Genomic DNA, 22,144 nt, shown 5'->3' with positions numbered 1-22,144 from the left:
CTTACTAATGAACGCTTTCTGTTAAAGTTTCACAAATCACTTTTCCTGGCATAAAACGTATTCATATTTTAGCCCCAAAGCATCTCAAATTTTGCATTTTGTTATTTTATTTATTCACGTGGCCCCTGTTCAGATGTCTCTGCTCTAATCATCGGCTTAAGTAAGTGACTATCGGGGGCCGCCCTTCACAATGAAACAGTGTCTGTTCAGTCCCAACGCCTGCTACAGTTCAGGCACCCACTGGCTCCTCGACCCTCTCACCTCCACCTCACAGGAAGAACGTGTCCAACTCACATTCCAGAGAAGTCACAGAGCGCAGCTCCACAGGCAGAATCCTGGAACTCAATGACTTAAGTTTCAGGCTAACTCAAAAGCAAGTGTTCAATGCTGAGGAAAACAAGTTGACCTAAAATAATTTAGTGACATGAACCAAGTCAACAAAAACTTATAGAGTGCATACAACTCAAGGTGTGGTAGCCCCAACCTCCCACTATGGCTTCAGGGATCCTACCCAAGCAAAAGCAACAACTCAAGATTTTTAAGTCCATGCACAAAAGTACACCTTGGTTTGCAGGGTTCTGTCTGGTTCACCTGTGCAGACACAGCAACTAATACAGTATCATTATACAGTAATAAGGTATATATATATATCCTATAGTAGACTCTCAAGAAATATTTGTTAAATAAATGTGTTCCTAAAAAATTTGTAAATCAACTTCTGCTAAGATGTCAGTACATTTCCAGAGATTTGAAACACCTAGGAATAGGTAATGGGCCTCCCTGGTAGCTCAGAGGTTAAAGCGTCTGCCCGCAATGCGGGAGACCCGGGTTCAATCCCTGGGTTGGGAAGATTCCCCTGGAGAAGGAAATGGCAACCCACTCCAGTTTTCTTGCCTGGAGAATCCCATGGACAGAGGAGCCTGGTGGGCTACAGTCCACGGGGTAGCAGGTAATACACCACCATTTCAGACGTTTCCCCCCCATTTATCAGTTAAGACAAGCACTTGACTCAAGTATCCTGGCAGGTAGGATTTTTTTTTTAATAACACAAATATTTGAGAATGTTTGCTTCTTAAAATCAAGACACTTAAACCCAAATGAATGTTTCACAAATTTGTATTTATCTGTATCATTAAATTTAGACTTTATTGCCTCAGAACTTGAATCACTTAATCTACCTGAATTACACTTATTTTTTCACTGAAAATTTAGCAAGCAAATAATATAAACAAGAATCTTATGGAATGTTTATCTGTTTTAAAGACGCTTTAGCTATTTTAACCTGCTACAAGTATCCACTTAGGTACAAATAATCTGCTATTATAGGTCAAGAGGCAAAATATTAAGGCTGAAGTTTTCAATTAATAACTACAAAGCACTTTCAAAGTTATCATCACAAATCTGAGAGGTATTATTACCACCCCAATTTGACATATAAGAAAACTGGCCAGTAAGTTGAGCTCCTAAAAGTTCCTATTCAATAAATAATTAACAAATAAAAGCTAACTAACTCACAAATTCATTTGAAATGATTAGAGTTAATACTCTGGTTTCTCTTCCAATCATATTACAGCCTTCGGGGGGGAAAATGATCAGAGTTACAAGTTTCCCATGTTTGCCAATCACGCATCATTGACTCAGTGGACATGAATTTGAGCAAACTTCAGATCATGAAGGACAGGGAAGCCTGGCGTGCTGCAGTCCATGGAGTAAAGAAGAGTCGGGCACGAATGAGCAACTGAACAACAACAAAGAAAAAAGAAGAAAGAAAAAGATTCTAGGAATCCATCCTAAATCTCATTAGAAACGTTTGGCAGGTACTTACGAAAAAGGAAAGGCCTTTTTATTACAATAATAAAGAAGCAGGAAGACGAAGGGATGGATAATCTCAACTAGTAGTCCCAAACCATGATTCAGGCTCCTTCACATTACAGCAATAGACATTCTGGCGTTCAGTCTGCACATCTCTCCATTAGATGGACAGTGACTCTGAAACCCTCCCTCGTTAGAAACACTTTTGATGCTGAAGTGTTTGTATGATCCTTAGGAAGAAAACAGAAATTGCTTCCATTTTTTAACCAAAGGTTATGAGTGAGTTCAGGTTCATTTCTTTTTGGTTCAGTGTTTAACGAGAACAAATAAATTAGTCTATTAACTGACCATATTTTCAAATAAATCTGACCATATTTTCAAATAAATCAGTCAATGAATGCAGCTCTTCTTCTTACATTAAACAATTAGAAATATTACAACATTTTAAACATATCTAATAGTTGGTCCCAGAAAAATCAATTTTAAACAGCAAATTGAGTTCACCTGGATCAAACCACAAAGCCTTTTAATGCCTATGCAGCTGGCTGTTTTCACAATAATTTAACTAAGTATGTTATTCCTAATAAATGGTATCTAAGTAGCTACTCCGCTACTTTTAAAAATTTAATCATTTTGCTTGTGGGACTCAAGTTAAAAAGAGGTCCTGTTCAGGAATTAATTCTCCTACGACATATTAAATTGTGCACCCAGTTGCATCCTCAAATAAGAGCTCTATACAATTAGAGATCTTTTCCTGACTTTTCCAAACTTAGTATAAATGCTTGTTCCAATACAAAAATCGCACTATCAAATTTTCATTATGAGTTTGTTGCATCATATAGCCTTGACTCACTTAATAACATTTTGTATGTTCATTCTGCCACTTACATCATTTTTATATAGCTTTTTCACAGAACAGTGTCACAAAGGTACAGTCATTTAAGTTGATAAATGCAAGCGTGCTCAGTCGTGTCCGACTCTTTGCAACCCCACCGACTAGCCCACCAGCCTCCTCTGTCCGTGGAATTTTTCAGGCAATACTGGACTGGCTTGCCATTTCCTCCTCCAAAGTTGATAAACAGGTTGTATTTTAAGACATCTTATCAGTATCAAAATATTTTATTTCATTTTCTTGAACACATCATTGAACTACTTACTTGCTTGAGTAAAACTATTAGTGTCCAAATGTACAATTTTTATCCTACTATTAAAAACCAAAAAATTCCCTTTCCTTTCTCTCTAAGCAATACAACTTCCAACATCTATGATCCTCCTTCACTATTATTATTGCTATTGGTCCTCTCTGGCTTTTTAAATTCACGCCCACTATTTTGGGCTATTTCTCCAACATTAATGTACACGCTCTCTCCTCTTTTTCTTTCTTTGGTGGCAGGAAGACTGAAAGAACCGAAGAAAAGTATTAAAAGAAAGAGAGGAGAAAGATACTGGCCTCTCACACTTGGTTTCACTCTTTCATGTACAGTTGGTATAGAAATTGCTCTACCACTGAACGAAGAGATTCAAAGAAGCACTACAGTGATTAACTTTCTCAGATTTCCAAACATTACAGATTTTATGTTGTTTAACTTTTCAAGTACGCTCTGTCAGATATGATAATCACAAGTGATGCTATAACCAGATGGGGAAATGTTAATGAAATGGACTACTCTAAGAAATTACTAATGCTAATCGACACTGACTGGCACGTGTAAGGTACCAGGCACTGCACCAGCAAGTCATATACCAAACATCAGACACAGCCACTGTCCCCAAGGACAAAAGAGGACGTATGAGGCCAAACACACTCTCCACTTCAGTATTCCTGAATTATAGCCCCCAGTTATTAAACTCCCGCATTCAGGTTAAATATTTAAATGTGACATTACTATAATAACAATACTCACTTAAATCCAAAGTTCAACATTACCTAAATAAGGTACAAGGGGAAAACTTAGATGTTTCTTTTTTTTCTTATGCCTGTTTTTATTTATTTTTTTTTTACTTTACAATATTGTATCGGTTTTGCCATACATCAACATGAATCCACCACGGGTATACACGTGTTCCCCATTCTGAACCCCCCTCTCTCCTCCCTCCTCATACCATCCCTCTGGGTCATCCCAGTGCACCAGCCCCAAGCATCCTGTATCCTGCATCGAACCTAGACTGGCGATTCATTTCTTATATGATATTATACATGTTTCAATGCCATTCTCCCAAATCATCCCACCCTCTCCCTCTCTCACAGAATCCAAAAGACTGTTCTATACATCTGTGTCTCTTTTGCTGTCTCAGATACAGAGTTATCGTTACCATCTTTCTAAATTCCATATATATGCATTAGTATACTGTATTGGGGAGAAGGCAATGGCACCCCACTCCAGTACTCTTGCCTGGAAAATCCCATGGATGGAGGAGCCTGGTAGGCTGCGGTCCATGGGGTCGCAAAGAGTCGGACACGACTGAGTGGCTTCCCTTTCACTTTTCACTTTCAGGCATTGGAGAAGGAAATGGCAACCCACTCCAGTGTTCTTGCCTGGAGAATCCCAGGGACAGGGGAGCCTGGTGGGCTGCCATCTATGGGGTCACACAGAGTCGGACACTACTGAAGTGACTTAGCAGCAGCAGCATACTGTATTGGTGTTTTTCTTTCTGGCTTACTTCAATCTGTATAATCGGCTCCAGTTTCATCCACCTCATTAGAATTGATTCAAATATATTCTTTTTAATGGCTGAGTAATACTCCATTGTGTATATGTACCACAGCTTTCTTATCCATTCATCTGCTGATGGACATCTATAGATGTTTCATTACCGTAGCCAAGGGAAAGATAGCCAAAAGACTCTACCAACAAAAAATTGAGTTTAAAAAAATTAAAACAACTAACTATCAAGTTTAAAAAATCTCCAGTGCCTACCAATGTATTTTTCCAGAATAAGAAAACAGAAATGTGCTTTTTCTTAACTACTAGAACTGGCCCTGAAAATTATTTTCAGCATTATTGGTAGTAGCTAAAAGTTGAACACACTTAAGTGTGCATCAACAGAAACACATTATGATATATTCTCAAGATAGAAAATCATGCAATCATTAAAAATAAAGCTTCATAAATGTGCTATAAAAAGATCTCCAGGATACACTGAGTGACAAAAACAAGAGGCATATATAAATGTATACTTGTATTTGGGGGAAAATATATCCTCGTCATCATTTGGGAAACAAATACAGGAATTTAAGAGTTATCTCTGGAGAGTCAAGGGTGTAGTATTAGCAGGGGGTGGGAGCTGGCGCTCATAAAACTGGATGGCAACCTTTGCTTTTTTACACCTTTTTGACACTTCTTTTAAAATCATGTGCATACACTGCTTTTAAAATTATTAAGGAAACTGTTTTTGACTGTCCTGACCTATGTTTACTAAAACAGAAAGATCAGGTGAAGGGACCCTCTGTGGCCTGGCCTTCTAAAACACACCTCCCCTTCTCTCACTCCTTTCCCTGGAAGGAGGAATGTCTGATCTAATTGGTAATGGGGGGCAGGAGGCCCTGTGCAGAGGGGCCCAGCCCCTTCTGGACTCCCTTTCAGCCCAGCCTGCCAGCAGAAGCTGCTACCCCGCACTGCCGTAAGTGGGGGTTAGAGGTGGGCCAGGTGTGTGGTGCTCTACTGCCTATGGCAGTGATTGTGTGTAAAGCTGTCTAATTAAGGTGAAATACTGAAAAGCTTCTGCATTTCTGCTGTTCATCTAAGCTGTGTTTTCCAACACAACTGTTAGTTCAATATCCATCTTATTATGCCTAGTTTTCAATTGATCCTGAACCAATCTGGAGGAGAAGGGTAGGGAGTTCTAAATCCTAACAACCTCCAAGGTGATTTTTTTAATAAAAAAATTAAATGAAAAAAAAAAAATGATGCTATATAGTATATACAATATGAGCTCACCAATGCTAAAAAAAAACAACAAAACACTACTATAAAAACATATGCAGGTACAAAAATACCCAAAAGAATAAGTATTAAAACAGCATACTAAAGGAGGGTTATGGCTTTTTCCTTCATTTGTTTTTGTGCTATTCTCTAACAAGCTAACAGTTCTCTAACAATTCTCTAACAAGCATGTGTTCATATATTACTGTGGTAACTTTCAAAAACTTTAAAATATATTTTAATAACTTTCACTGGAAGTTATCATAACTATAGATCAAGTGCAAGTTTCTGAACTCTGTGATCATCACAGTTTAGAGAAGTGGTTCTCAAAGTGTGATCTCCAGACCAGCTCCATCAGGATCACATGGGAGCTGGTCAGAAATGCAAATTATGGGGCCCTACCCCAGAGCTCTGGAGGTGGAGCCAAGCAACCGGTTGAAACTAGCCCCTCCTTCCACCATGATTATAATGCCAGCTAGGGTTGGACAACCAAAGGGCTAGAGAATTGTTTACAATAATCCACTTTCAATTTTCCCAGTCATAAATCCTCTAAGTGAAAGAAAGTGTTAGTTGCTCAGCTGTGTCCAACTCTTTCGCAACCCCATGGACTGTACCCCGTCAGGCTCCTCTATCCATTGGATTTTCCAGGCAAGAATACTGGAGTGGGTTGCCACTCCCTTCTCCAGGAGATCCTCCCCACCCAGGGATCGAAACCAGGTTCCCCACACTGCAGGCAGATTCTTTACTGTCTGAGCTACCAGGGAACCCCATAAATCCTCAGGACCCATACAAAACACAGATATACTCCTATCTCCCTATCAATCAACTCATTTTATATCTCAAGTCAACAAGCATTTATGGAAAACCTTTCAAACTGCACTACTTTTTAGTATAAGCTGAAATACTTTAGTAAAGGAATGATTATCTTCAAACCACTGGGGAGAACCCCCAACCCCGTTAAAGGAAGTGAAGTACTCCGTTATAAACCGGAGCCCTAGAACAGATTTCCTCCTGGGAAGGAGCTGTGGCATGCTGCCTCTATACACCCTGAGAAAGATCCTCAACCAAGGAACAACTTGCTAATGGGATGTATTATAATAACACGGAGCGGTCTCAGCTAGTATTTCTTCTTCGTAACTATTAGAAAGTTTATTGAAAATTAAGTAGGGATAGCATTTATAGATACCTGTTTGGTGATCGTCTTGGCCAACGTCTTCTGTTAGATTCTGCAAGAAATATTTTCATTATTACCAAGAAATCACACACCATACAGCAAGTTTTAAAATTCAGTATTTTCATAAACAGCTGATATCTTAATATCCATAATCTAAATTCTTATCAAATACACTTAAAACAACTGAACAGCTGGTAGTTTTGTCTTTAAAAAAATTGACTTACTAGCTTATTAAGGGTGTGGTAGATCTTATGAATATTTGCCAGTGTTGAGAGATGAGAGTTCAGCTGAAAGTCTTTAAAAGAAAAAGGGGAAAATTCAGTGTCATTTATTTCCCATACTGTAAAAAGACTATTAAAAAATAAAGCTCAAAAGTGGAAATAAATGTTTTGATACAATTGAATACTATCGCCATTATATTTGATACTTATTAAATAAGATACAACATGCAACTACCAACCTATCTGCTAGAAATAGTCTGACAATAAAACTAAATTCCCAACCAAATGTTAAAATACAGTTCATGAAATTTTCATGTGAATTGTAAGACAAAACAAAAATACTTATACTTGTAGTTATAACATCCTATCAGCAATGAACTTAAGCTTAATAGAAAAATATCACTGATGCTGGCAAATTAAGTAACACAAATAGATGACGGATCTCAAATGAACCATATCCACTTTCTCTTTCTCCTCCCAGAATTACCAGCACAATACAAGCTCTTGGCAAGAAAATAAACAGGAAAGCATCTCAATCACTTGACATTTCTTACAATATATGTATTTTGTTGACTCTTACACAACATAGAGCAGAAATGGAATCTAAGCCCCTCCCCCTCCTGTTTAACAAATACAGATAAATCAAAGGGCTGGCCTGAAAGTGGCCTGTCTGAGAGGCCAGGGCCCTGGGATGGAGTCTATAGTTCCTGGCACTGCAACAGTAAAATGTGCCACAGAGCCAGTAACACAGAGGCAGAACTCGCACTCACAGAGAATCGAAGACTGTCTCCACCCGCCATCTCTAACAACTTCAGGACTGCACACTAAATCACCCACAAAAGACAAAATCAAGCCGCTCTACCACACAATACCGCACACCATAAAACTCTATGCTCGGCTTTTGAATCTCCAATTTCAAATGCTTTTCATAAAAAGTACGCTTGCCTCCATAGTGGGTTATATGAATGTGAGTTAAAAGTCGACGGCTATTTTCATATTTGAATAAGCATCAATAGAAGCAGTTTCATAAAACATCAAGATTTACATTAGTTCCTTTTCTTTACTATCATCACAATTAGTAAATGTTAGTCTGAAAGTAACCTTGAAAAGATACTGTAACTTTCCAAGTTATGCCATCCTGATATAAAAAAGAGAGAGAGAGAAAAAAATCACCCTTTCCTGGAATATTTATTTAGGATGCATGTCAGATGCAAGGAGCCAACACTACAACACAAATTGTCTCTGCTGAGCTGGACTCTGGGCTGGAAAGCAAGCTGACCTGCCTGCCAGTATTTAGAAAGCTTCACTTTTCTCTTCTAAATAGTGCCAGGAATCCAGGTCTGGGCTGGCCTGGAGGGCAGAGGGGCTAGCAGGCAGCAGAGTCCCTGACACACACACACCACTGTCAGGAGCAGCGGGGTCTAAGTGCACATGTACACGTGCACGCGCTGGCCCAACCAACAGCAGCCCCCGGCCTGACACCACACGCACAGCCATTGAGAGCGGGCCAAAGAATCAGAGGGCTTGGCTGAGAGACAACCAGAGAAGGACCTCAAATACAGACAAGTGTTAATTATTTAGCATCTGAATGGTTGAGCCATATTTAAGGTAAATGATGATATAAATATGTGCAGATCTTGATTTTCCATCTTCATTAGTGCAACTGCACAGAAAAAGATTTTAAAATATTTGGGGTGTTTAAATATATATATATACACACACACACACACACGTGTGTGCATGTATGTACTTACACTTCTATTTCATAAACCTAGGTAGGAGGCTCTAAAGCTAGGAGCAGTAGCAAAGGCTTTGGGGAACTTAATCTTACCCCATCCCCCTCCCCTGGCATCTATGACCAAGCCCTAAGCTCCCTTTTTGTACTCTCTCAATTTAAAATTTGGAAGACAAACGATACACTACAGTAATATCTTGATATATAAATTAAACTTCTGGACTCGCAAAAAAAAAACAAAACAGAAAACTTAAGGATCTAGATTCTGTCTTCACTGGGGATACACAGGGTCTGCCAAAGATCACCAAAGCAATAAGGTCTCCAGACCTGCTGATTCAACTGCCAAAATTCACACAGGAGAATCTAAACAAATTAAAATTGCTAAATCCGTCTTTACACACACGCACACACAGTTTCTGCCAAAATAACACTCTGAGCTTTACAACCTGACTCTGGAGTCTAACAATTAGTTTGAATCTCAGATCCACCAGTTATTTAACCTAAATTTCAATGTCCGCAGTTGTGAATGAGACTACAATGCCTGGATGGGGCACAGAGTCAGAGTAATGTGTGGATCACAGTGAGTGCCCAATAAAAGATATTATCACTGTTAGATTATACCATTTTCCACACCAACCACCTACAATGGTTTCTACTTCTGTAGATCCAAGTCAAGCCCCACATCAAAGATCTCAAAGCTGCAGCTGCCTCTGTAACAGAGGCATACGGCCTGATACATCTCTACAGCCTATGACGGTATGTCTACATTCATATACCACCAACTGATTTCATAACGATGGTGGAAGAATATCTCAGCAGTGGAAAAAAATATACAAGAGCATTTAAGGTTCTTTACATGAAGTTTCACTTTACAGATGATGCAAGTAACAAGGTTCATTTCACAAGTCACATAATATATGTCAGCAAGTCTCTATTTCCATATCCAGTGTCTACTATCATAACCACCTCATCATCACCTCATCAAAAAAAAAGGAGAAAGAAAAGGAACCAGCAGCATGAAGAGCACAGTTTTTCTTTAGTTTCATCAAGGTAAAAAGCTAAGGAGTAGACACAAAATCGGGGGGGTGGGGGGGAGACCAAAATGGCATTAAAAGATAAATCCACAAAGGTTAACACTATTGAATTCATGGTTCATCTGTTCACTGCTCAGGGCAAGTAACAGACCTTGAAATCTAAAACAGATTTCACATCCTTAAGGAATAGATGTTAAGGGTGAAGATCGCATGCTTTACAGAAGCGCATTTAGGAAAGCACTAACTGACATAAAATCTCCTCTGGCTCCTATTTCAATTCTAAAGGCTAAATACTCAGTTAAGTCAACTTTAGTCCATGATCAAAAGGCTCTCCACTATCACTGGGTTAGACTCTCATGTGTGACATGCAAACCTAACATTCTGTATTAAAAGTGACAAATGGCTCTGCAGAAAAATACAGCATGCTTGATAAACGGCTTGCCTAAATTATCTTCTGAGTATTCTCTAAAATGATCAAAAAATCCTGATGTAGCATAAAGTTTTCTGGGAGTTTTGTTTTGGTTTTTTTTTTTTTTTAATAATTATCACTTGTTGTGACCTATATAACAGAAAAAAGTGAATGCCACTGAGAGGGTCAAAATTCACTTCCTCCAAACTACTCTTTGTATACAGAATCCCACAATATAGAGAGACGTCAGTAATAAAACAAAAACTGGTAAGTTCAGACAATGACCATCATCAACCAAAAGAATCAACTTTAAGAATTAACAGTGGTGGCTCAGAGGTTAAAGCGTCTGCCCACAATGTGGGAGACCCGGGTTCGATCCCTGGGTCGGGAAGATCCCCTGGAGAAGGAAATGGCAATCCACTCCAGTATTCTTGCCTGGAGAATCCCATGGATGGAGAAGTCTAGTAGGTTACAGTCCACGGGGTCACAAAGAGTCGGACATGACTGAGCGACTTCACCACCACCACCAACAGGAGTTTACTCCCATAAGAGGGTCAGAAACAACTGAAATAGATAAAAATTCAAATCCTTCTTTTATGCCATAAATAATCACTTGTTAAATATACCTGGGAGGTGATCTCAATTATAATAGCAACGAAAAGTGACAGTACATGTAGGAATAAACTTAAATGTGCAACATTCAAGTGAAGAAACAATAAAGGTTTACAGATGCAGAGATATATTCCTGGAATGGAAAGACCCGGTATTGTAAGACGATCACTTCACCCTGTACTGAACTACAAAACTAAACGCAATCAAATTCCTATTCTCCCTGCTTCCCACTTCCCCATCCCAAAAAAGAGGTGAGGGAAAGGGAAGGGAGTCAGGCAAGCTTAGCAGATTGATTCCAAAGTTCACGTGAAAAAAACAAACACACTTGACTTGCCAAGAAATTGTTGTAAACAAAGAATGAAGAAGAACAGGCCCTATCAGACCATACATAATATAAAGCAGAGGTTGGTAAACTCTCTGTAAGAGTGCCAGATCTTAAATATTTTAGGATTTGTGGACCATCTCTGCTGCAGCTACTTTGCCACTGGAGCTCAAAAGCAGCCATAAACAGTACACAAGCAAATGAGTGTGGCTGTGCTCCAATAAAACTTTATTTCTAGACACTAGGTGGTGGGCCTGGTTCGGACCATGAGCTGTAGTCTGCCAAGGCCTGGCGCAGACGTACAGTGCTATAAAATAGGGTACAGGAGCAGTAAGACAAATCATTGAGAGAGAGTTAATAAACATGTCTGTGCACGTCTGTATGGTTACGTGTATGTATAAGCACATAGAATTAACACGATTAAATGGTATTTCAAATCAATAGGGAAGAGATAATTATTCAGCAAGCAGAGGGCAACTAGCTACCATGTGGAACAAATTAAAATTAATTCCAACCTCAGAAGTTACAGATAGAAGGGAAAGGCACTCAAGGCTAAAGAGAAGTTATGGCCTCAGGGCCCCGCACGTTCTCTGCCTCTTCTACCCAATCTCATCTCTTACCTATCTTCCCCTCACTCACTCTTCTCGGTCACAGAGAGCTTCCTGCTATCCTGTGAATACTCCATCCAAGCTCTTACCTCAGGGCCTTTGAACACACTGTTCTCTCTGCACTGAGCCCTCTTTCCTCTAATAATAACATGGCTTGCTCTCACACTTCATCAGGTTGCCACTGAAATATCACCTTCTTACAGAACCTTGCCAGACCCAACAAACAGGACCCGTTCTTCACTATCCCATTACCATGCTTGACTTTTCTTTATGGCATTAGTGCCACCAGACTTTACGTCATATTTGGGCGCCATCTTCCTCTAGCATTAGAATATAAGCTTCACGAAGGCCAGAACCTGCTCTTGTCCACTGCTATAGCCCTAGTACCAAAAGCAATACCTGGCGCACATCAGGTGCTCAATAAATACTCAAGGAATAAATGACTGTAGGGACAAAGGCATCAAGACTTAAATTCAGCATGCTTTGGTATTTCAGGGCATTCACGTCTCTAGATCCTCACATGTGAGAAGCAGCATGGTAACAGAAGAGACTCAAAGGCAGGGCAGGACAGAAAAAGGGTGGCTCTGAGCCCTGTTTAAGAGGTTAGCCTAAGGACGAGTATTTCCACTGGGCTGTCGGAGGGTATGCAAATGCAACAGATGAACACGGCATGCTCCGGCATTCCTACTCAAAGGTGACTCGTGCACAGCTGTTTCACATGGAAGCGACAAAACGGCTGTGGCGAGATCTGAACGAAATTTCACCAGACCAAGTCACGCTCCCAGCGTCCAGAGAGAGCAGTTAATTCTGCACAGCAGAATGCGGGAAGCACTGCTATGAGCCTGGCTGCCACAGGAGTGTTTAAATCACCTTTTTTAGAAAGACTGCCCAACGGCAAGTGTGGCCTGGATTCAGAGTGGTGTTTCACGAAGGCTGCTGGTAGTGAGCAAGGTGGGAAATGATTAGGGCCTTCAGGTGGTCTGTGGCAGCAAAAGTGGAGAGTACAATGGGACCGCAGGACATCCACATTTAACTCACACCAATTCATGGCAACAGCTTGGCAAAAAGAAGAGGGAGAGAGAAGAAAAGTCAACTGTCCTAGTAACTGCCCTGAGGCCTCTACTTAATGACAGGGAGATGGGCAACAGGACTCTGACAGTCGCTGGGTCCGCTCAGTCTCCACACGCATCTCAGAACACCGTATGAGCCAAGTATTTAGAAGATATATTTTTCATAAAACACAGTCCCTAAACATAAGCCAGCTGCTTCAACTGGTGCTCAGCTGAAGAAGAGCTGGTGACCTGTCCTAATACTGGAGGTAAAAACCACTGAGCTAGAGACAATCTGCAATGAGGGGGCACCTTCTGAAAGTATTTCCAGCAATTTTTTTTTTGTATATTTTTATTAATTTATTTGACTGCTCAAGGTCTTAGTTGTAGCATGTGGGATCTAGTTTCCTGACCAGAGATCGAACCTGGGCCTCCTGTATTGGGAGTGTTAAGTCCCAGCCGCTGGACCACCAGGGAAATCCCTCCAGTGATATTTTTAATACTGGTGATTTTCACCTTAGAGATGGACTTTAGAACTCATCTCTGTATAAAATGGATTGCACTAGGAGGAAGACCAACAAGACTGCTTTCAGGAGCTGTGAGGGAAGCTCACGTCCTTTTGTCCAAGTCCCCAGAATTCTCCTTGAGCTATGAAAACTAGCACAAGCAGAGTCAGGTAACTAGTTGTGGCCAAGCTGGGGAGAATTCACATTCCAAAGCCCCTTCCTCCGTTCTAACTCATCTCTGATGGGAGCATCAGGGAGTAAAAGGCAGCAGCATGTTCCACCTAAGTTGTCAATTAGTAGTCAACAATCAGTTCTCACAAAGTTAGAGAACCTTAGTATTAAATAAAAAGATACTGGTGAAATCAAAACAATCTACCAACTTAAAGAAAAACACAGATGGTGCAGAAAAGACATAACATCCATGTTATTTCTATTTCAAATACACCTCTTTCTTCTTGTCACTAAGAATTCACAAAAGTATTTTATTATTAGCTAAACTCCAGCTGGTCAATCAGTAAGCAATGCTCTCAGGTACAAAATTTTTAATATAGCACTATGCACATATACGTACTGATAAATGCATGCTGCTGCTGCTGCTGCTGCAAGTCACTTCAGTCGTGTCCGATTCTGTGCAACCCCACAGACGGCAGCCCACCAGGCTCCACCATCCCTGGGATTCTCCAGGCAAGAACACTGGAGTGGGTTAATGCATTCTGAGGACAATGAAAATGACGAACTAAACCAGTAACGGCTTTGGGGGTGGAGGCAGAGGACAGAACACGGGGTCGTTACCATGTCACTGCCAAAAAAGTGAAACAAAATTAAAGGTTATCAAAATCAGCATTCATCCTACATGTTTCTGGAACAGAACAAGAGCAAGAGGCAGCGGTTGCAGGGCTGGGCCTCTCTAAAGGCGATTCCACAGGGAAGGCTGAGGGCTGCTCCACGCCACTGGTTACATGGCCCACCCTCCTGAAACCTTAGTTTTACTCAGTGATGTGGAAAAAGTATATAATAGTGTATGTAACTAAGACTCACTGTTTAGGTCTGTTCTTTCTTCTAGAGAGCTTCCCTGGTAGCTCAGCTGGTAAAGAATCCACCAGCAATGTGGAAGACCTGGGTTCAATCCCTAGGTCAGGAAGATCCCTTGGAAAAGGGAATGGCTACCCACTCCAGTATTCTGGCCTGGAGAATTCCACAGGCAGAGGAGCCTGGCCGGCTACAGTCCATGGGGTCATAAAGTGTCGGGCACAACTGAGTGACTTTCACTTTCTTTTTCCTTCTAGAAACAGGAGCCCATTTTCCTACAGGTTTCGGGTACACTGAGGATATGAATGTCACTGAGGGGAAAAGAGACCCCTGCCAAGGGGGTCCTACAAGTGACAAGTAACAATGTAAGGTTGTAGAGATTTTGGATTTGTGACTACCGCACGAAAGGAAAAACTCCAACAAGTCCAGGCAAGGCCCTACACGACCTGACCTAAGTCATCCCGTTTCATTATCCTGCTCACTCCATTCCAGCCACACTCTTCCTGACTACTCAAGTGAACCCCTGGCTCAGGGTCTATTTTATTTAATATACCCTCCTCCTCTTTCCCATCTCTGTTGTCACTGGCCTGACGCTGACATCACTGAAACGTCTGTTCAGACGTCACCTCATCCAGAGGCCTCCCTCCCCTGACTTCCGTATCCAAACCAGCACCTCCATCCCCACCAGCGTTACCAGCTGAGCTACCAGGTTAGGGTTTACACCTTCATTTTTTGACCTTTTTTAAAAAGCTTTATTGAAATAGAAATCATCCACCATACAATTGATCCCTCTAAAGTGCACAAGTCAATGCTTTTTAGTGTATTCACAGCTGCACAACCATCACGATGTTATTTAACAACATTTTTATCACCCCATCAGCAATCACTCCTCATTTTTCCCCTCACCCCTACATCATCAGGCAACCACTAACCCTACAGTTTGCCTCTGTACATTTTCTATCAATAGAATCGTAAGATACGAGGTCCTTTGTGACCCAGACATTATATTTTATATATATTTACATCTTTATCCTTTGTCACACTCCCTGGAGCCCAAGCTCCATGATTACAGGCATTTTCTTTAGCTGTGTTCACCACTTTATCCCAATACCTAGAAAAGCACAAGCTGTCTATGGGGTCGCACAGAGTCAGACACAACTGAAGCGACTTAGCAGCAGCAGCAGCTCATGACCAATAAACAGAGGAAAAATGCTTTTAAAGTACCCACTGGGGACTTCCCTGGTGGTCAGGACTCTGAGCTCCCAATGCAGAGGACCTGGCTTGGATCCCGGGGCAGGGAACTAAATCCTGAATGCTGCAACTAAGACCAGGCGCAGTCAAATAAATAAATAAACTTAGAAAAAAAAAAGTAGCCACGGGATTGAGCAATGTGCAAGTTACTCTATAACTGTGGTGAAGAATGAAATGAGGCATGGTTGGAGCAAGAAGTGAGCGATCAGTCTATCATCAGGCATAAACAACTTGTTGCAGAAGTTTTACCATGAAGAGAAAGAGAAAGGACAGAGTGGGTATTGGGTTTGGGCTTAACAATGATAAGACTGGAGCACATTTTTAAAACACTGAGATTCAACTTGCTTCGTACCCTAGAAGGTTACAGAAGGCACAGCGCATAGAGTGGGTCAGATTACAAGTCAGGGTGGATCTATAATATGAGCACAAATATACGCAGCATATGTGATTTTAAAAAATTACAAAATGCACTTTTAAGTTTAAAAATTCATTAAAAACCAGTTTCACTTCAAAATGACTTAAAATACAAAGTCTACCATAAAATGAAGTCTACTTTTGACCCTATAAACAGTAGTGTTTTCAACTGGTATTCTAGAACCAACTTATGCTTCTGCACACCAACTGATAAGTCATTGAGCTATGTGAGAAGGCACAAGTACGTGTCTCACTTGTAAAACCTATTTTCACATTTGAGGCCAAATTATTAAAACACACAGATCTGAAACGAGTTTTCCACACCGCAAAACTAGGAAAAACCAAAAGCCAGGTTTGTGGGTCAGCTTCATACCGCATACTTGTCGAACTTGTTAGAAACAGGAAGCTCTTGGTCTAACAGCACCTGTCCCATGAGAACACTGAGGATCAAACGAGCCCCTGCTGCAGTGCGCCCAGCACAGTGCCCGGCGCAGAGCGGGCACCACCTGAGCGGGGCTCTGTGCCACTCGGTGTCACCTGCATGCTGAGCAGCGTGGCCTGTACAGGGGAGGGCTGGCCGCAGCCCTGGCACCCTCCCCGCCATAGTCCAAATCAAACCCCGTGTACACACTGAGCTACTGAACACTGATCCAGAGGCTGCACATCAGAATCGCCTGGGGAGTCTGAATAACTGCCACTGCTGGGGCCCCATCCAGGCCAATCAAACAAAAATAGGAGTGGACTTGTCAGAGCTTCTCAAGCAGCCCAGGTGACTCTACACGCAACCAGAGAGGAGCGTGCGTCCCCACCCTCTCTTCAATCCCCGTCCACATCCAGTTCACAATCTCAGCCAGGCCAGAGGGGAGTCCAACCCATTCACGGCAACCCTCGCAGTGTGAAGACAAGATCAAGATCCAAGCTGTTCAAGGTCAAAAACTTAGGTGCAAACTGAAAGGAACCAAGGGGCAGTGAGGAGCAAGGCATGAACATCACTCTCCTCATCAATAAATACTTGTTATCTACAAGACACAAAGTCAGGAAAGTGAGCGTGGGAAGGAGGAAACTGACGAGGTGGGACCAGGTCATGGTGGGTGACTCGGAGCTTTCACTGAACACAAGATCTGAAGCTAAGGCCATCCAAGCACACCACCGCTTCTGGCTTTTTCCTCCTAACTCTCACAGGACCTGAAAAAGTGGCTGGGAGGTGAAGCCCCCATCCAGGACAGGTGGCGTGCCACCCAGCACCCGTCACCAACCGCACAGCCTGTGCCTGCTGGTGCCACCATCTTAAAGGAGCCAGCCACGTCAGGACAGCCAGACTGGCTGCTCTCCCACCTTGACTAGGTACAAAGCGCCCTGGACTCACTGGCTTCACCCCACCCTACCCACTGAAGAACACAGATCCATTTCATCTCACTAATGTTAGAAGAGGCCCAATTTGGGGTAAAGAGTACAGCTCTGGCCTCAGAAAGCCCTGGGTAAGAGTCCCTGCTCTGCCGTGTCCTAGCTGAAGGACCTTCCTGTTACCCGGCCTCACTAAATCAAACAACAGGCTCCTCCTCACCAGGCTCTTAGGGTGTGTGCCAAGCACTCAGCACAGTACTGGCCCATACTGTGAACCAACAAAGGTTCATTATTTTAATCCCTATTATTATTATTCAACATGGAAGAGACTAAGGCAGACAGAACCCAGAAGATCAAAAAGACAGGGCAGAAGAATGACACGGGGACAGGTCTTTAAAACTCTCACGTCAATAGCCAGCTGTCTGGACTTGAATGTTCAACACTCCTCCTCAAGCTTCCTGTTTAATTAAGAACAAATAATCTGTGGTCTAATTTTGGGAATGGAATCTATAGAAAGAGATCTTAAAGGGGAAAAAGACTTAAACTCACCCTCAACTACAGAAAAAGATAAGAAATCAGTTCAAAGATGTTACACAAAAACAACATTAGCAGCTCTATAAGTTTTCTGGCTTTTCGGCAATGTTAGGCATCTCCTATATTCAAAAAGTATATGCTTAAAAGGTACGTAATACAAATGTCTGTTTAAAATCTTTAAGACTAAAAAATGACTATTTCATTAGTGACAAGAAAAAGTATGGAAATACTCTTCTTTGCCATAATCAGTTGCCCAGCTAGAATGCATTTTTAAATAAATGACTAGTTTCATTGGGAAATGGCAATAATGAAAGAAGAGGAGTGGCAAAGAAGGAATTCATCCCAGACCCTGTTGGGATCCATTCCAAGAAGAAAAGAACCAAGTGCAAAACAAAGACAATCGTAACAACAGGCTCTGCCATCAACATTCATAGGCCAGTGACAAAACACAGAATTCCAGTATACCTGCCAGGTTACCAAAGGATTAAATGAAATGCACAAATAAAATAGTATTATTTCAGAGTACTCTTGCCTGGAAAGTCCCACGGACAGAGGAGCCTGGCGGGCTACAGTCCATTGGGTTCCAAAGAGTCGGACGCAACTAAGCACACACATTATTTCATAGGCAGTCGTGGGCACCTAAACACCAGTGTCAGAATGCCTGAGTTAGCATCTCAACTCACCACTTACAGCTGTGTGACCTTCAAAAGGTCACATTCTGTACCTCAGCTTCCTCACCTGTAAAATGGGGATGATAACAGTACATTCATATTCCTACCTTCAAGGGCTGGGGTGAGGATTAAATGAATGAAAGCAGGCAAGGCAATTGGAACAGCCCATGATTAATCACTATGTATAAACATGTTGTCAGTCCCTCTCCTCCCCTGCCCCCCGCTTTGTTCCTTCTTTCTCCCTGCATCCCACATCTTCTGATTTCTCTCTTACCACTCACCTCCTTTCCACTCCCTGGAGCCTCTTTCTAGCCCTCTCCATGTGGCGCCTGCCCACCCCTCCACCTGATTCCCCTTAGCGCTGGCTTATCCAACTCCTTTGCTACTGCCAGGCTGCTCCCTCTACTTGGAAAGCACCCTTCCACCTCAGCCCCGGAGGCACACACCCATCTTTTCCTTCACATACTAGAACTTCAAAAGCTAAGCTTACACAATAATAGCTAACTTCCCTGAAGGGCTTCCCTGGTGACTCAGATGGTAAAAGAATCTGCCTGCAATCCAAGTGACCAGGGTTCAGTTCCTGGGTCTGGAAGATCCCTTGGAGAAGGGAATGGTAACCCACTCCAACAATCTTGCCTGGAGAACTCTATGGACAGAGGACCTTGGCAGGCTACACAGTCCACGAGGTCACAAAGATTTGGACACGGCTGATCGACTAACATGTCACTTCACTTCCCTGAAGTCTAATTTTAATGACTACCTATTTGCTTCTAAGCATGCTGGGCACCCATCTAACCTTCCCTGCCCCATATTTCAACTGTCCAGGACTTCTCTGCCTCCACCACTAAGCACTGGAAGGAAGCTCCTTAAACACAAGGGCCAGGCTCATCTGTCTTTGTCGCAGGAGCACCCAGCTATAGAAAAAACCGCAAAGGTTTGGTGAGTGACCAAGTGAGGCATTGCCTCTTTCTTATGACCTCTGTTCCTCTCCACGGTCTCCTTTCATTTATTTATTTGGCTGCTCTGGGTCTTAGCTGAGTCACACGGGATCTTGAATTGTGGCATGTCAGCTCTTGTCCCCTGACCAGGGACAGAACCTGGGCCCCCTGCCCTGGGAGAGTCTTAGCCACTGGACCGCCAGGGAAGTCCCTCGAGGGGCTCTTTTTAAAGCCTAATAAGAAAACTGTCATTACACAGTAATCATCAGCAACAAAAACAGAAAAGTGCCAAGCATTTCTCTAAACATTTTGTCTTCTATTTAATTTAATTCTCAGGATCACTCCTCATCTTGCCTCCTACTCTTCCTCTCTGCCCAAGCCCCAACTCCACTCCAAGCACAGTTGGCCTGTTTGCCATTCCTCAAACACAGGTCTGCTCCCCTCCTCAGAGTCTCTGAATTTGTATTCCCTCTCCCTAGAATGCCCCCTTCACCTCCTCCGGCCGTCCCTGACCAAGCCATGGAAGCTACAGCATCCTCTGCTCTTGTTCCCCTCCCCTGCACACATGGGGCATGGGTGTGCTCCCCTTCCCTGCTTGGTTCTTCTCTAATGAGCTGATCACCATGGAACACACTCTTATTATCCACTTCTTTCCCCATGCTGGAATGAAAACTTCACGACAGATGAAGAATGGGGCCTAGTACACAGTAGGTGTTCAATAAACACCCCTGACTGAACAACTCCATACCCTACAGTAGGTGCCTTTATGCATGAGGAACCTGAAGCTTACACAGAGTATTTGAGTAATTTATCCACGGTCACACAGCTAACAGGGGCAGAACCCAGATATTCTGACTCTAAGGCCCACACTTAACTACTCTGCTACTCTGCTTCCCTGCCTCCCGACCTGACCCAGAAAATACATCATCTCATCCAAGGAACTAATCCTAGAACTGTATGCCTTTGGTCCACAGAAGAGCCATCCACCAGGAAAATCTTTCAAGGGAACAAGTCAACTAAGACAAGTCAATTCTATGTGTAAAGATTTATAATTTATGCAGCACTGTTAGTTTTTCTTTGGATTTAATAGTTCAGTAAGAAGAGACGCTGGGAGGGATTGGGGGCAGGAGGAGAAGGGGACGACAGAGGATGAGATGGCTGGATGGCATCACTGACTCGATGGATGTGAGTCTGAGTGAACTCCGGGAGTTGGTGATGGACAGGGAGGCCTGGCGTGCTGCGATTCATGGGGTCGCCGGACACAACTGAGTGACTGAACTGAACTGAACTGAAGAAGAGATTATTGTATCTTTTTACACTGTAATATCCTCACAAACAGCAAAATGACAAATCATCAAATAACATGGAGGAGGCCTAAGCTGATATATATTAAAAGCCAAAAATTGTGGTGGAAAGTACAGAAGTACAGACTGCAAGGGAATATAAGGGTATTTTGAGGGACAACAAAATCATTTCATATCTTAATTATTGTGGTGGTTACACACACACATGTATTGATCAAATGGGTAAAATTTTATAGAATTAATTACATTCAATAAAGTCAACTAAACAGCAATTAGGACTATTAGATATGATTTTTGGCTAAACAAAATAAATATTCTACCAGTATTATTTCCATACCTAATACTCTCAACAATTTGGGGGAGGGGGAGAGAACACAGATGTGATTAAGAGAAGACAGCAGTAAAGAGCTCTACACAGTGAGATCAGTGGGGTGACTGCATGCCTCAGAGTCCAGCATGACCACTGATAAAGGCAGCTCCTACCACAAACACTGCCTCAGTACCTGCTTCAGTCTTTTGGATCACCTCAAGTCAGGGCTCTTGGACTCTGAATAGAGTCCAGGCAGAGTGGAAAGGCAGATCACTGCTCTTCTCCACAATGGCCTCTGCCATGTATCAACCAGTGACAGGTCTGGATGTTGAATTTGTCAGAATTCTTAGTTGCAAGCATCACAAACAAACTAGCTAACTTAAACAGAACAGCAATTTTTCTTTTTTAAGGTTATTAGATAGTTCCCACAATCTCCAGGAAAACCAGAGGACCAATCATACCAGCTGTACAACCAAAACATCTAAGGGCAAAGTGCACCACTGACATAACCTGGACCTGCCTTCAGTTTCAGAATCACACTCTGGTGTGGGTGTCTGGGCAGCTCTGCTTTGACAGTTAGAATTCCCCAATCAGAGGAAGAACCAGGGCCCCAAAGACTGGCAAAAGCCATCACAGATATAAAGGGATGACACACCATCTTTGCAAATACTAGTGACACGGACAGCAACTAATGAAAGGTTTTCAAAAAATATTCACAAGGAAAACAATCCTCAAAGATGGAACTAAAAAGAATCATACTCAGAGGTAATGTGATCTGGGGAGGGTGGGGGTCTTTCGACACATTATTTAATGTTTTACAGTGGTTCAGATGATAAAGAATTCACCTGTGATGCAGGAGACACAAGTTCAATCCCTGGGTTGGGAAGATACCCAAGAGAAGGAAACGGCAACTCACACCAGTATTCGCGCCTGGAAAATCCCAT

General features: G+C 42.2%; 1 protein-coding gene across 1 annotated transcript in view; it reads right to left on the bottom strand.

The window, feature by feature from the left end:
* Positions 1-22,144, bottom strand: part of DCUN1D4 (defective in cullin neddylation 1 domain containing 4) — a 70,910-nt gene that overhangs the window by 41,109 nt on the left and 7,657 nt on the right. The window contains 2 exon segments of the mRNA XM_052642152.1: positions 6,922-6,961; positions 7,134-7,204. Of these exon segments, the coding sequence (XP_052498112.1) occupies positions 6,922-6,961; positions 7,134-7,204 (111 nt within the window).

Source organism: Budorcas taxicolor, chromosome 6 (assembly GCF_023091745.1).
Source record: "Budorcas taxicolor isolate Tak-1 chromosome 6, Takin1.1, whole genome shotgun sequence".
NCBI classification, from domain to species: Eukaryota; Metazoa; Chordata; class Mammalia; order Artiodactyla; family Bovidae; genus Budorcas; species Budorcas taxicolor.
This window is presented reverse-complemented; position numbering and strand designations above follow the sequence as displayed.